Source organism: Lepisma saccharinum, chromosome 7 (genome assembly GCF_977018435.1).
Source record: "Lepisma saccharinum chromosome 7, izLepSacc3.1, whole genome shotgun sequence".
Taxonomy (NCBI): domain Eukaryota; kingdom Metazoa; phylum Arthropoda; class Insecta; order Zygentoma; family Lepismatidae; genus Lepisma; species Lepisma saccharinum.
This window is the reverse complement of record NC_139235.1, coordinates 85,706,040-85,723,344: the sequence shown is the minus strand read 5'-3', so window position 1 is coordinate 85,723,344 and position 17,305 is coordinate 85,706,040. Positions and strand designations below refer to the sequence as shown.

At 33.9% G+C, this 17,305-nt stretch overlaps 1 protein-coding gene across 1 annotated transcript in view; it reads right to left on the bottom strand.

The window, feature by feature from the left end:
* The window catches only part of LOC145989989 (uncharacterized), a 39,734-nt gene that overhangs the window by 4,879 nt on the left and 17,550 nt on the right, over positions 1-17,305 (bottom strand). Inside the window, exon 4 of the mRNA XM_083125557.1 lies at positions 729-1,607. Within this exon, the coding sequence (XP_082981683.1) occupies positions 729-1,607 (879 nt within the window). The remainder of the gene's footprint in view (positions 1-728; positions 1,608-17,305) is intronic.

The following is a 17,305-nucleotide window of genomic DNA, read 5'->3' as shown; positions in this document are numbered from 1 at the left end:
AAACATGGCATTCAATGTGTTGTTCAAGTTTCACTTGATCATGTACGGATAGCTTTATGACTGAAGTGTTTGAGCCCACCAAATGTTTTTAAACATTGGCACCCGTGTACGAGTAATAATGTTATATGTTTACACCTAAAAACAACAATTAATCTTCAATAAGGAATTTTTTCACCTGTTCAAGCAAGTGGCTATGGCACCCACCCAGCATCGTATAAAGTGGTTACCTGGAGGAAACTGAGGGATAAAGGTGGCCAGGGGCATGGTGCCGATCACATCACACCCCCCCCCCCACATTCGGCCATGATCAAGAAAGTGTGGGGCCCTAAACCCACACCCCCTATACGCCTTCATGGCATTGTGCATAGCACAGGCGAGCACTTTATTATTATTTTTTTTTTACTTTTTTTATAATAAAGATAGCGGAAGACAGGTTTGGAAAGCTTTTCCCAATCTACACCCCATAAAATGTAGTTAATCTGCTACTATTAGATCGCCTGATATTTTAGCAGATCTGCTGGTTTTCCAAGGGACAATATGTTGATTTTTCAAATCTAACCTGGCAACACTGGTCCAAGCTGAACGGGTGGAGTGGAAGACGGAAAAAGGCTTCTGGCCCAAAGGTTCTTTTGCTTGTAGTTGGTACACACAGAAAAGAATTTTAAACTAACATGGAAGAAAGTTACAGTAAAATTCCTTAAAACAACAAATAGCAAAATGTATCATACCTTGCCTCACAATTATCTGGTGTTGTATGATCTTCAATTTCTGGTTTATCCTCTTCAATTTTCATATCTTTATAATGTGAAAGGTGAATATCATTATGGTGCCCTATTGAGCCTTGTTCTGAGATAAAACAATTTGTTTCTCCAAAAGGGTCACTGTTGTTATCCTCTAGAATGTTGCACATGTGATCATATCCATTTAATTCTGATTTGCGGTGATCACTCATGACATTCTCATCAATTAATAATTCACTTTCATTGTTCAGAGTTGTTTTCAACACTACATCACTATTACTAACACTGTGTCGTTCATAATCATGAACTTTTATGTGCCTTCTGTACATGCATTCCTCCGAATAAGTTTTATCACAAATAGAGCAGTGGTATTTGGAATTACCATTGTTGCTTCCACATTCTTTCCTATGTGCTTTGCAATCAGTATCATCTGTGAAAGGTTTCAGGCAGTAGGTGCAGATAGAGACAAAATCATCATTATGGATCTTAATGTGCTTGTATAAAGTATTAAGCAAACTAAATGATTGTTTGCACAAATAGCATTCAAAGCCTTTTTTCTTGTAATGTTTATAACTGTGGGCTACAAGTTGGGATCTTTCCACAAAAGTACTGTTGCACTTCCGGCACTTGAATCTACATTCTTTGCTGTGGATTCTTCTGACATGGATTGTTCGGTCATATGCTTGGCGGAATGCCTTATCACAATACTGACACTTGAAAGGGCGTTCACCAGTATGAATTCTCACATGTCTGTTTAGGTTACATTTGTAGCGAAAACGTTCTGAACAATGCATGCATGCAAACTGGCATAGTGGAGAAACATCTTCCGAATCCTGTAAATGGCTTACAGCTTCATATTTACCCATGCTGAAAAATAAAATATGGTTTTCAGATAACACACAAAACTGTACATTCATTCCTGCTTTGATTCTTTTCATTTTATGAACACACTATTTACAATGTAGCATTTATTTTATGGAATTATATATATATTCCTAAGTACTCCATAAATGATTTTCACAGAATTATGTTGCTAATATCTACATCAATATCACAGATCACCGTCGACCCCTGATCCAGAAGAAGATTTAGCTGATATAACATTCAGGACATGAAATAAAAATGACACCTTCCCTTCTTCATTATTTCTGTTCAACACATAACATGGTTAAAATCTACTCTTGCTTTCAAAAATTTTAATTGCTTATAAATTTTGTTGATGCTCTTTCATAACTGACTCTTTATTTAACTTAGTTGTTCAAAGTGCTCGGAAACTTCAACCTATCTCTTACCTGGCAAGAGCCTGAGAATGGAATAGTGAAGTGAATGACTTACGGTAGAGTACTGCAATGAGCGATTTTCGCTCAAGCGACAAATAATTTGCACAGGTAGCACTAGATGGCATACAGAATCGATAGATATTTGTAATTGCTTAGGAGGGTCTGTCAGCATGTGTATCCATCAGTCGGTCTGTATATATTGCATACTTTCATATGCGTTATATTTGGAGTCTTACATAATAAAAGTGGTCCTATGCAGTACTCTAACATTGCCGTTTAATGACACTTTCATTTTTGGTTCTAATCTAAAGCAGCATAATTTTTTCAACATGAGGAATGACTTAATCAATATAAGAATAACACTGCTTAAGAACTTCCTGAGCACAGACCACAATAGACTGGATGTATCTATTCTCGTAACTCCACCTCCTGCAAGATGCAATCTCCCCCATCCAGAAGAAGACTTTCCCTTGGAAGATGGAATTACCGATGGTGCAGTTCACAAATTTACAGCTGTCATTCACGCAACAGTGAAGAACTTTGTCCCAATTTGAAAAATTGCAACTCGTAGACTTCTGTGTTGGCATGACTTCAAAGTCAGCCATGTACTGGCTAACAAGATACAATCCTGGCAACTTTGAAAGGTCAGCACACATTTAACTCGATTGCTGCTGTATGATGGCCCTGAAAATATCTTCTTTGAAACCAGTACAAGGGATACATAACCAATATCACTGCAACAATACCAGAAAATCATAAAAAAACGTTTTTAATCTAATGAACTCATGAGAAACGATAGCAGATTTCCTGTTGAAATTACATATAATAGTGAAGTGTGACTCAAAGGCAGAACTCTTCAACACTTACTTCCGTGGTAACTTCTGTCTTTGCTGAAGATGTCTATTCTTTTATAGCAACTCTGTGTTTTCTCTATTAATTATTTCAATTCATCTTTTTGTTAATCTCTGTGAAGAAAAGTTTCTGTAGTGCATAAAACTTAATTTTCTTTGTATTTAGTAACTGAAACTTGAAATTCTATCTCCTATGTTTAGTGCAATGATGAAGGTAATTGATGAAAGAGCAAATAAAATAAAACAACCATGTCTAAATGAGGAATAACACATCATCTTAGGGCAATAAGATGGCATGAAAAATAAATGTGAGGCCGAGAAATCCTATTACTGTACATTTCAAGGACTAGAACCACCAAACTCAAGCTACATCCTGATGGTATGAGTCCTTAAAAACTCGTAATCATGCATGCATGCAATCAGAGATCCTGCTTGGCTGAGTGGTTAATGCTTCAACCTTTGGTGCGAGTGGTCCACAGTTCGATCCTGAGTGGGAGCTCAAAATATTCAGTGTTGACACAATACCAATAATTCCAATTTATGGTTCTCTCATTACTTGATCTCACATAATATTAATGATTATTTGTTGAAGTAGATAGCTTTGTCTTAAACTATTTTTTTTATCTCAAACACTGGTGAGAGAATCTCATAGTGTTCTTCTACACATTTCCTGAGTTCAGCCTAAGTCATATTTATGCACAGAAAGGCTAAGCATGGTTATACCTACAATCTGAAGTTGGATGAATGACTATATACACTAGAGTGCCGCATGGGATCACTTTCGCTGCCTCTTCCACGCTCGATCGTACCGCACTCGTAGTGGAATGATTGACAACGTCCTGTATTTCAGAGCCTACGAGGGTCACTATTTATATTTTGAGCCTTGGCAACACTGATTGAAGTTAGGCGCGATTTGACATTTGCACGGAATCGTCTGGCATTATTGACCATAACGTACTTCAAATGTTTTGTCAATAGCTTCATTTGTGTTGTTTATGTTGCCTTGGAGATTGCGCGACAACAATAAAATGGAATTAACTCGTGAACATTTTCGTGCGATGATTTTTTATGATTTTCGACGTGGATTATCAAGACAAGAGTGCATCGATCAACTTATTTCCACATTTGGCGATGAAGCCCCATCCTTTGCCACTGTGAAACGCTGGTATAACGAATTTAATCGTGGCCGCCATTCGCTCACCGACGAGATTCGCGAAGGTCGTCCAAAATCAGTTGTTGTTCAAGAAAACATTGATGCTGTGCAAAACCTAATACTGCAAGATCGTCATGTGACATCCTGTGAGATTGAGGCAACCATAGGCATTAGTTCCACCAGCATATATAAAATATTACATGATCATTTAGCTGTGAGAAAGGTATGTTCTCGTAGGATACCACACAATTTGACAAAAACTCAAAAAGACGCTCGTGTCAATTGGTGCAAACAAATGCTCAATAAATACAATCGTGGTGCTTCAAAAGACGTATATAAGATTGTAACAGGTGACGAATCATGGATATATGCATATGAGCCGGAACGTAAACAGCAGTCGACTGTATGGGTGTTTCAAGATGAACCCAATCCAACACAAAGTTTTTCGCGCTCGAAGCACATCGAAACAAATGGTCACCTGTTTTTTTCGGGAAAACTGGTCATGTGGCAACTGTGCCTTTAGAGGAACGTACAAAGGTCAACTCTGAATGGTACACAACAATTTGTTTCCCAGAGGTCTTCGGTCAAATACGGAAAACAAACAAATGCCGTCGGATCATTCTTCATGAAGACAATGCCAGCTGTCACACATCTTGTCTAACAACCGACTTTATGAACAGTCAAAAAATCGAATTGATGGGACATCCGCCGTACAGTCCTGATTTGGCACCCATCGACTTCTTCTTGTTCCCGAATGTCAAGAATAAATTGCGTGGACAACGATTTTCGTCGGCGGAAGACGCCATTGATGCGTTCAAAAACCATATTATGGAGGTGTCGAAAAAAAAACAGGCGACCATTTGTTTCGATGTGCTTCGAGCGCGAACAACTTTTGTTGGATTGGGTTCATCTTGAAACACCCATACAATCGACTGCTGTTTACGTTCCGGCTCATATGCATATATCCATGATTCGTCACCTGTTACAATCTTATATACGTCTTTTGAAGCACCACGATTGTATTTATTGAGCATGTTTGCACCAATTGATGCGAGCGTCTTTTTGAGTTTTTGTCAAATTGTGTGGGATCCAACGAGAACATACCTTTCTCACAGCTAAATGATCATGTAATATTTTATATATGCTGGTGGAACTAATGCCTATGGTTGCCTCAATCTCACAGGATGTCACATGACGATCTTGCAGTATTAGGTTTTGCACAGCATCAATGTTTTCTTGAACAACAACTGATTTTGGACGACCTTCGCGAATCTCGTCGGTGAGCGAATGGCGGCCACGATTAAATTCGTTATACCAGCGTTTCACAGTGGCAAAGGATGGGGCTTCATCGCCAAATGTGGAAATAAGTTGATCGATGCACTCTTGTCTTGATAATCCACGTCGAAAATCATAAAAAATCATCGCACGAAAATGTTCACGAGTTAATTCCATTTTATTCTAGTCGCGCAATCTCCAAGGCAACATAAACAACACAAATGAAGCTATTGACAAAACATTTGAAGTACGTTATGGTCAATAATGCCAGACGATTCCGTGCAAACGTCAAATCGCACCTAACTTCAATCAGTGTTGCCAAGGCTCAAAATATAAATAGTGCCCCTTGTATACAGATCGAAAAGTAAAATGAAACCCCTGGATACACATGCTGACAGACGGGCCTAACCAATTAAAAAATCGTAACACAGTGCAACAAGTACGTGTACATCATTGTTTACTTTTCGAAAAGGATAATCATATTCTGCAAAATAATAAAATGCAGTTACAACATTCAATTTAACATCATTTTAATATGACAATAATCGTAGAAACATAAATTGTCAGCCAAGGTAGTCTCAGCCCATAACCATCCATTTCAGTTTACACATCACTGTGTATTGTATGATACAAACCTGCATTTTAACATGGAGATGATGAGTATGTTCACTTAATTTTCCTATTCACTGCATCCTTTACTTCACGGTCCATATTTGAGGGCCCACTACCACAGAGAAGTGATGGAAATATGCATACTAATATGCTTTGAGCGTTTGAGTGTATTCCGCTCAAGCGGAAGACCATCTATTCAGTATGCCATCTAGCATTGGCCATGTGAACTATCGAGCAAAAAGCCCTCATTGCAGTACTCTAATATACACCCTCTAGGTATCGAACATGGACCCTTTTCATGACATAGTGATAATGCAATGTAATAAATGCATACTAATCTCTTTAGCTTCCTAGTAATATCCAATGTTTCTAATACAGTAGAACGTCGTTTATCCACACGTCAATTATCTGCACTCTCAAAAAAGCAATTTAGGCACGTACTGTACGTATGAGTGTTTTCTCATTTTCTCATGTCTTTTGTTTTCTTGTACTGTATACATATGTAGTACTGTGTACTGTATGTATAAAATAAACCTGTACTGTACGTGCTTTTCTTTGTTAAATAAACACATACATGATTGTCCGCAAAAATTGTTATCGTGAGTCACCAATCCAAGGTGAATTCTACTTCCCCTGAGGTTAGGAAAGTCACCGAGGTGGAAGTAGAATTCACCTTGGATTGGTGACTCACGAGCCCCAGTTGGGGAAAGGCCGGAGGGGAGTAGTTTTCCTTCTCCAAGCATGAGCTGACACCACCGTACATTCGCCTACCTCGAGCACCGATCGGCAGTTTGCCTTCAGCAACTTTGAACGTTCTTTTGTTTTAGTATGTACAGTAGTGGCTTTAATTCTGGACACTTTTGAGAATTACGATGAAAATCACATTCAAGTTTTGATTTTAATTTAAATTTACGTTTTTATTGAAGTCAAATTTTCAGGAGATAGACAAACATGTCTTTATGTTCAACGTTTCCAAAAGTGAGCACACTAAATTATAATTAATAGTAATAATAATAATTATACAGAAAATGTAACTAAGTGTTCTTAGCATAACAACACCTGTAAAATGTTCATTCAGTAAAAAGTAAATTTTGGCACACACTCATTATGGTTATTGTAACTGCGTAGTGTTAATATTTTGTGGGATATCCTTTCGATTTGACTGCCTTGATTCTTCGTGGCATCGAGTCCACCAAACACTTGAGATCTTCCGGTATTATCACTCTAAACAATGATTGGACGATGACCTCTAACAGCTCCCTCTTGTTGCTGGGATTCCGACGCGCCACCAAAACTTTCAGCCTTGACCACAAGTTCTCAATCGGGTTGAGGTCGGGACTGCCAAGGCAGAACAGTTATACCATACTACTATAGGGGGTACTTGAGGACACTTTTCAAAATATGTCTTATATAGGATAAAAATCACCAAAAATATAAAGAGAAATATGCAAAATCAGGGCAAAAAGTATTAAAAAAAACAATTTAAAAATTCTGCTATATTTTTGTCACTTTCTAGAGCAGGTGCCAATAAACGTAAGGTAAAAACCCAAAATCAGGGCAAAAAGTGTTAAAAAAAATAAGGTAAAAATTCTGCTATATTTTTGTTATTTTCTAGAGAATTTTTATTTTTGGAGGAAACCGAAATATAAATGGCGTTGTTTATTATTGTATATTATCTGATTCCGCTTTGATCTTATTATGAAACTTACACATACAGCTATTTGTTACACATATCCGATAAAAAGTAATTAATCATGGCTACACTTGCAACAAGAGCATTCTTGTCCATCATATTTTATATAGTGTTTCTCAATTTCTGAGACGGTGTCTGACGGAGTAATTACAATTGCACTCTCTACATGAATTACATTGTGTTCATCATATCCACCAGTAATCTTATAAGGGATACGATGCCGTTTTAAGATATTTTCTGTTAGTTCATGGTTTAACAAATTCAATGTCATGCTTTGTTTGCTTATCAAAGAGTTCTTTTTTACCTTTATATATAATTTTATATTTATCGTCAACAAGTTCTTGCATCAATTCATTAGTTAAGGTTTTGCTATATCGATCTGGTAAAAACAACTTCTTTTTGTTATCTAATGTAACGCGTGCTTTTAGGCCATGCATTGTATTTACAATTTCACCATTGGTGATTTCATACGGTTTACCTATTTCTAAATCTTGCATCTTGATATACTCGAGTGACGAATTTAACATTTCTTCTAATGATTTAGCGCCTAGGTATTTGTGTGATGACTGATTTATTTATAAGATAAAAAAATTATAAATAATAAATGTACAAGTTTATTCCATTATTGTTATTTTTAAATTTTGGGTTATGTGAACTTAATCAGACTTTATCAGCAATCACGTATCTGCATAATTATGGATATTTACCTAATACCATGAACGAACTCACGCAAATAGATTCGCTTACGTTTCAAAGTGCTTTAAGAATTTTTCAAGAATACTATCATTTAGAGTCAAATGGAATTTTGGATGCACCAACTTTAGAATTAATTAATCGTCCCAGGTGTGGGGTACAAGATGATGAAATGCAATTTAACATGCTAAGATATAAATGGAACAGCAAGACAATAAAATGGTATTATGCAATAATTAATCGTGAAATTCAAGGAATAGCCGAGGCTGCTTTTGAAACATGGAGTCAGCACACGGATTTAAATTTCGAAGTGGACTCACAAAATCCTGATATTATTATATCTAACAAGCGTGGGACTCCACACAAAAATCATAAAATAGGCGGACATTGCACCTCTGTATTAGATGGTAAAGGTGGTGTGTTAGGCCATGCAACTTACCCAAACAGTGCGAATTCACCTATTGAAATACATCTTGATCAAGACGAATCTTGGTATTTACAAGTAGACGATAATACACCTGGTGACCAAACAAATCTTTTCTCGGTTTTGATGCATGAAATTGGACACGCTCTTGGAATATCTCATAATAATCATCAAGATTCCCTCATGTTTGCTTTTAACACAAACAAAATAGAATTACATAATGATGACATTCTCGCCATACAAGCTTTATATGGGAAAAAGAAACAAACTATCGAAGACAAACATGTTGAAGAAGAAGAAGAAGAAGAAGAACAGGCAGCAGAGGAACAACCAAAATTATGTGAATTAACGAATATTAATCAGTTTGTAATTGTAACTGAATTCTTGTACGCGTTTTATGGCAAATAGGTTTGGGTTTTAGGTCTTGATAATTCTACAGTTGCAATTGGACCGCAAAGAATCACTGATTGGTTAACATTTTTACCATCTGATTTTGAAAGAGTTGTCGCAGTTTATCAAAGACCCTCAGGACAAATAGTATTAATAATTAAAAAACAGAAAACAAATATGATATACATGTTCGATTACCCCAGTTTAATTTTATTAGATGGTTATCCTAAATCTATAGGGGAATTTGGCATCAATTCAAGATCGAGAATTCATACTGTTTTAAACACTTATTCTGGTCGCACGTTTATATTTTATAACGACATATATTTTACAGAAATAGATGAATGCACTTTAAGACCCAAACAGCATGGTCTAATAACCAGAAATTTCCCCGGTTTACCACCAAACGTGGATTCTTCTTTCAGATACAATAACGGAATGTTGTATTTCTTTAAAGATAATGTATTTTATGAATTTAACGAATTCTCTAACCAACTAATAAGAGCAGGAAGAAATAATCTGCAATTATTTAATATCAATTGTCCCAAACATTCTCATTCGTTTCTAGAAATATTAAACAAGCTAAAATCGGCAATTAATGAACTGGAACTGAATTTCTTTTAAAAATTATTAGAATTCCACTCAAAAAGTGCAAAACATCCCCTCTTATTTGGCTTCAATCTCTCTCTATGTTATCCAGCAACCACCCTTTCACGGCAGCTTCTGATGTTTATAGTCAGGTGCCTATCGGGTGGTATACCAGCACGATCATTATGGGCCATACCCCAGATCTTTAATTCAGCTTTACTGGATGTCTGCTATAGAGAGAGAAGAGCGAAGAGATATTTTTGGAATAAAGACGTCGTCCGAACTGTTTTCATCGAGACCCGTTACTCATAGACTATGCGCACTCGTCTACAAGTCGACAATCTCTTTTACACACAGAGCGGCATTCCTAATTATATAATTTCAGACTGCCTATATATATACCTACAAAATCTCTACATCAAGCATACGTGAGAGATAAAAATAAAACATTAAATAATTCATTCCCGATAGATTAATTATTAAAAATATTATAGCAATTTAATGTATAAAAATCCACTAAAACCTTAAAGCAAAATTAATGTAAAATGGATACTCAAATAAAATTAACAGAACAAAATAATTATTGAAATAGAGGTTTTTTTCCAGAAGAGGGGAATTATTAAAAAAACACATGCTGCCATCCATCTATTGGCTGTTTGGATAACTATTTGCATTTGCTGTGTAGATGGTTACATAACTTTCAGGGGTAAAACCCACAAAAAGGTGCAGGTGTAGAATCAACATCAATTCAATCATTTGACACAAGGGATCTTGGTTCCTATTACATATTTTAACAATCTGACTTCAGATTTGGGTAGCCCACCCATGTATTGCGGGTTGCATAACTTACAGGGGCAAAAACTTATTTTTATTATTTTCTCGATTGCTAATTAAGATATTTGAAGAATTCAAAATCCTATTTTTAATAAAATTTTCCGTAGAATTTAATGGGAGTATCAGTTTTTAAAAATCTCAAATGTGTGACCCAATTTTAAACAATTTATCTTTAATTTTCTCAACAAGATTTTTAATATATTCGTCATTCATATCCCCATTAAGAGTTAATAGGATTTCTAACTCATTTTTAACATTTTTGATCAGCATAATTATATTTTTATAATCCGTTTTCTTTTTATTCAAATTAAATTTAGTGCTTAATCCGGTAATAACGGTTGGGACAACCATGCCAAAAGCAATTGCTGAAATAGTTGTAAAACTAGTACTGATAATTGTATATGTGGTTAGCGGTATTAAAACATTTACAAATCCTGTTGCAGCTGATAAAGCTATGGATAGAGTGATTAAACAATAATAGAAATATTTTAGAGCCTTATATCGTCTTTTTTTCTTATTTAACATCATCTCATATTGACTTATTAATGATTCTAATAATTGAATCAACTTTTCTCTGGGTATATTATCTGGTATTTCCATTTATCTATTTAATATTCCTCCCCATCAGAATATAAATAATTGTCTGATCTGGAATATTAGCACCGCCTAAACAATTTTCTCATCTAAATCTTTTCAGTGATTCGTTGATTTTTGATGTCATACGATAAAACGTTGTAGCTCAACATTATGATATAACACAGAGTTTTATCAGCCACATCCTCTTCGAAATCAAGAACGAGATGTAAACTGGTTTTTTGTTTATCTACAACTTTCATTCGTTTAGTCGAGTCTATAACATACATGGGTCTTTTTTCGATGAATTCTTCAAATGTGTAATATGAGTCATCATTTACACCATCAAGTCTTCTAATCTCTGTGTACGCATGATACATTTTTAAAAATTTTCCTTTTGAAATGTCTAAATTCTTTAGAGATGAAGAAAATATTTCGTCTCTTCCGTTTTCTAGGTAAGCAGATTTTAATTTACAGTGATCGAAATATGCTGAATAATTTTTCTGGTTAGTATTATTTCTATCTGTTTGAAATACGATTATAACCCACTCTGGCGTGTCAGATATACCAGCTGTAAAATAATTTGTTAAATCTATATCTGAAAACTTTCCACTTATAGACTTTCTAACCGTTTTACTTTTCATAAAGCTGATAGGAAAATCTTGCTTGATTAGATCATTCTTTAACTTTATATCAACTAATGGGTCATATTTTACTACAGGCATTCTGATAACCATACTTTGAATCACTATTTTTCCAGGTTTTCCATCTTCCCAGACATGGACAGCCATATCATCATTGTTATTTCTTTTAAACGTAATTTTCAACCCTCCTTTATATAATACATCCTGAAATCCACTAAAAAAACCACCAAGAAGCCTTAGTTTGAATAATACCTCTTTTGTTTTGTTTGCATTTTTAAGTTGCCCATCTGTTTCAAATCCACACATTTTATATGTTCTTGCTTCTGCTTGAGAAAGAAAGCATGTTCCTAAAGCTGTAGAAGTAATACCTGGATAATCAATTCTGTCAAGAAGATACTCACATTTTTCAATTAATATTTGAGACCAAAGATGACAGAAGAAATTGTCAACTATTCTCACCTTATCGTTATCACTGTATTCTGTGCCATCATCTCTAACAAATGATTTGTATTGCATGTATACATCAGCGTTCCAAGGATGTATAAACCCATCACCTGAGTCTATTTCATAAATAACATCTTTATTCGGTGAATTTAAGTCACCTTTAGTCTCTTGTGTTGGCGGATATTCTTGAAAACTATACTTGATGATATTATTTTCCATTTATAATAAATAAAATTTATAATTTTTCTAAAAATCTAATGCTATTCGCAAACTTTTAAAATTACAGTGACGAGACTATCTCCAAAATGAATTGCATCATCATTTTCATCTAAAATACACTTCTATATAATCAAATTCCATATGTTGAAGTGGAAAAATAGTGGATATGTTGGTTCGTAAATAATAGATTCTTTAAACTCTGCGTTAGTTTTAAATGATGCAATGATATCTGTATTTTTATGTCTATAAGCTCGCTTCTGCAAGTAATCATCATGTTTTATCATCATTCCCTTTGCTAAATTACAATGAATATTGATTGTATCGAATGGATGAAATTTTGGAATCTTACTTCCAATATAATCTTTATTAGGTTCCAGTTCTATATCGAATCCAAGTACTTCACCGATAGCATTGTTAAGATTCAATTTGAATGGTGATTTTATCTCAACTCGGTTAGTAACATCATTGTCTTTTATTGATATATTTTGTGAACTGAATGGCGATTGTGAGTTGATGTATTCTTCAAGTGCGGTTATACTATAATGACCAGGTGGAATAACCAATTCGTTTGTAACATTATTTTCTTCATAGAATAATGTATTATTGTGTTTTGTTATATTAGGAGTGAGATATGTAGTATAAAAACCAATCAGTGCTACTTTTAAATTGTCATTAGTGATAGAATGACTCAAGGTTTTTTGTAAGATGGAGTTTAGTTCAGACAATTTGAATACATAGGCCATTTAGTAAGATTATTTTTTTCTTAAATTTAAGGTTTGTAATAGTTTTTCCAAATATGTCTATCGGCATTTAATAATGATAAAATATTTTTAATCTTGTAACCTCCATCATACATTTTTAAAAATGTAACACACAAATGACCACACGTAACTTCATCAAAACCTTGTACTCTATCGTTATTATATTTAATATTGTTATTGTTATTGTTAAGCTGATCGCTTTGATTTTTGATCTTATTAAGATAGATTACTAATTTTTTAGGAGGAACGCCCCCAAATGAGTCAAATACAAAACTTTCATCACGAACTTTAATATAACATATCCAGTGAGTGCCTATATTTTTAGACACATCAAGATTAACTACACCACATTCATAATTGTTAGGTTTACTCGGTAATTCATCTATCATGTAAACGCCTCTGAAGCCTTTAATACCACTACACAATTTTATGATATCATAGTTACTTAGAGGCGTAATCCTATCAAGTTTTTTGTTATAGTTGTCTTACGTTTATATTTGCGCTTACGTACACCTGTACCCGATTTTGTTTCCATTGCTAAATTATGTTTTTTTGTTTCCTCTAACTCTGCATCATTTTTCTGTTTATTATGAACAGAATACAGAATAAAATAAAAGAAAATACAGAAATAAAATAAAAGATTTTATCAGAATGTAGAAAAATCAAAGATGATTTTATCAGAATGTAGAAAAATCGAAGATGTTTTTATCCCTTATATAAATGGGAGTTGATATTTATGGAAACACATCAAAGAATGTTGCTATCAATAGACTTAAGAAAGATTTTGACAGATTTAAGGATAAAATATTAAACGATCAGGTGTTGACTGATGTTGTGAATACAGTGGTAACTGATCTTGTGAATACAGTGGTAACCGATCTTGTGAATACAGTGGTAACTGATCTTGTAGATACAAAAATTACAAATGCAATTAATGAAATAATGAATTCAATTTATCGAAAAATTGATTATTCTGAGTTCATAAATTCAATTAATGAAACGAATACAAAAATTTCAAATGTAAATTTGAATAAATTCAAATATAATTGAATAATTTCAATACGCAATTTCTTTGCATAAATGAATAATTTCAATATGCAATTTCTTTGCGTAATAAATGAGCACATCATATTGCGTTAAATGCAAAGACAAAACTAACAGCATTAATTCTGTTACTAAAAAATCTAAAAATGGAAAGTCTTATACTCTATCAAAGTGTACTGTATGTGGATCTAAAAAATCTACTTTTAAAAAAACTTAAGTGAGAGGGAACACATCATTGATGAGAGGGAACACATCATTGATGAGAGGGAACACATCATTGATGAGCTACATAAGCCAGCTAGAAAAAATTACCCTACAAGAAAAGTTTTAACTTATGGAATAGATGATGTTTGGCAAGCTGATTTGGTTGAAATGGACTCTGGCAATCTTAAAGGAATTTCAAAAATCAACAAAGGGTGCAAGTACATGATAACCATTATAGACGTCTTTTCTAAATATGCTTGGGCTATTCCTTTAAAAAATAAAACTGGAAAGCACGTCACCGACGCGTTCGAACACATATTGAATGAGCGAAAACCAAATAATATTCAAACCGATAAAGGCAAAGAGTTCTACAACAAGAACTTTAAGGAGCTCATGAATAAATACAACATAAATCATTATTCTACTTATACAAACATCAAAGCATCCGTTGTTGAAAGATTCAATAGAACACTTAAAGAAAAAATGTGGAAACAGTTCTCCATACAAGGTAATTATAAATGGATAGACATATTACCAAAATTATTGCACAACTACAATCATACAGTACATAGCACTATCAAAATGAAACCTGTTGAGGTCAGCTTAAAAAACCAAGAGATGATCTACAACAGTGTGTATCGTAGTGAGGCCCTAACAAAGAGTCATCCAAAATTTAATGTTGGTAATCATGTACGTGTTAGTAAGATAAAAGGCATATTCGAGAAAGGATACACAGCCAACTGGTCTACTGAGATATTTACAATTGAAAAAGTATTTAAAAGCGATCCACCATATTATCATCTCAAGGACTCTAAGGGCGAACAAATCATCGGCACATTTTATGAACAAGAACTACAGAAAACAAAACACCCCGATGTATACTTGGTTGAGAAAGTATTACGTAAAAAAGGAGATATGGTCTATGTTAAATGGCTTGGTTTTGATAGTTCACACAACAGTTGGGTTCCTAAAAAATATGTTATTGTTTAATAAATGGAAATAAGGGGTAGAGTATTAGTATAAAAAATTTTACTATTAAATGGAGGTACCAAAAGATATTTCCAGAAAGTGTTCTTACTGTAAAACTGTTAAATCTATTAATGAGTTTGTCAAAAATAAGAAAATGAAATATGGTCATGGATATGCATGTTATGTCTGTCAAAAATTAGTTAATATGAAAAAGCTTGAAAAAGTATATTGTGAACCATGTAATAGATATATTACTAAAATGCATTTCAAAAATCACACTAAGACAAAAATACATGAATTATTAGTAAATAATAATTATATCAAATTTAATACATCTTGTGTAGTTACGGTATGTTAAAGTTTTTCATTGCTAAATTTTTTTAGTAATAAATGAGTACTGAAAATGATATAGTGCAACACAATACTTCTAATATAAATAATACAATGGATCTAGATAATGTAAGAACCAAGCGTGCTCTAATAAACATTGCTAAGCAGCATGGTATCAAAGGGTATAACAGATGCACAACAATAAACGGATTAAGAAAATACATAAGAAGACAACTAACACAAGAGGCTTCCACTCATGCTGTTGATAATATAAAAGGTAGACGTAATTTAGTTAAGTTTGCTAAGGAGCATAATATAACTGGATGCAACAAATATAAAACAATCGAGGAACTAAGGGATTATATAAAACATATGCTAAATTTACAACAATTTGCAAGACGTAATAATGAATTTCCACAACCAGTTGACTTGTTGGATATTACCAAGGGTATAAATAATTTAAAACAATTTGCTAGAGATAATGGAATTACTGGATATAGCAAATATAAAAAAGAAAGTGACCTTCGGTTCTACATAAGAACTCAACTAGAAAAATTGCCATTTACAGATATTGCCAACAGTGATGATCTATTTACACCAAGTTCTCAAACTGATAATAAGTATAACAACATATTTAACATATCACGTCCATTAGATGATACTTTGGCGGCAAACCAATCCACTGTTGATGTTGAGGATATATTTAATATCTCTCCAATTGATATTGATGCATCCAATGATAACTTTGTAGCTATTGAAGAATCTGTTAGACACCTTACAGTTTTTTCGGATGCTCGCTATAGAGTGGAATTTAGAGTTGACAACAATAATGTAGATTTCTTTGCATTACATGATATTATTAATCAAATTATTGAAAAAAGAAAACCAGCTGTTGGGTTTAGAGAAGGCGTAGATAGAATAAACTTTGTTATCGAAAATCCAAGGCTTCATAGTAAAGCTTTCTCTACAGGTTTTAGTACAACAATCAACCATGGTGCTCTGGTAAACCATTTTAACGAAATAATGGAACAATATGATGAGATTGCTTTAGAAGATACAAGATTCTATATTCAAATAGTTAAAATGCCAACTGGAGGAAGACTTAGAAAAATAATAAACTTAGCTGAAGATGTTAGAACAAAACAGAGCATACTGCAAATAAAAAATCCAAACGACAACCTGTGTGGACCGAGAGCTGTTATTGCAGCATTGACATACAAGACAAACATTATACTTGACAGAGAACTAAGTAATAATGATATCGCTTATATACGAAAGGGGCGAACTCTACAAAAGGATTTAGCAATAGAACTATGCAACAAAATTAGACACGATCCTGGTGCGCCGTTTGATCTAAGTTCTTTTAGAAAAGTTGAACACTTTCTTAAAAACGTGTGTATAAAAATTGTCTGTGCCGAAAACTTTAACACCATTATATACAAAGGAATAGGTGAACGAGATATAACTATATTCTTGTACAAAGTTGAAAATCACTTTCACGTGATTACTAAAATGAGTGCGTTTTTAGGACTGTCAAATTACTGTGATCGATGCGACACACCTTATAAACACAAAAATCATAAA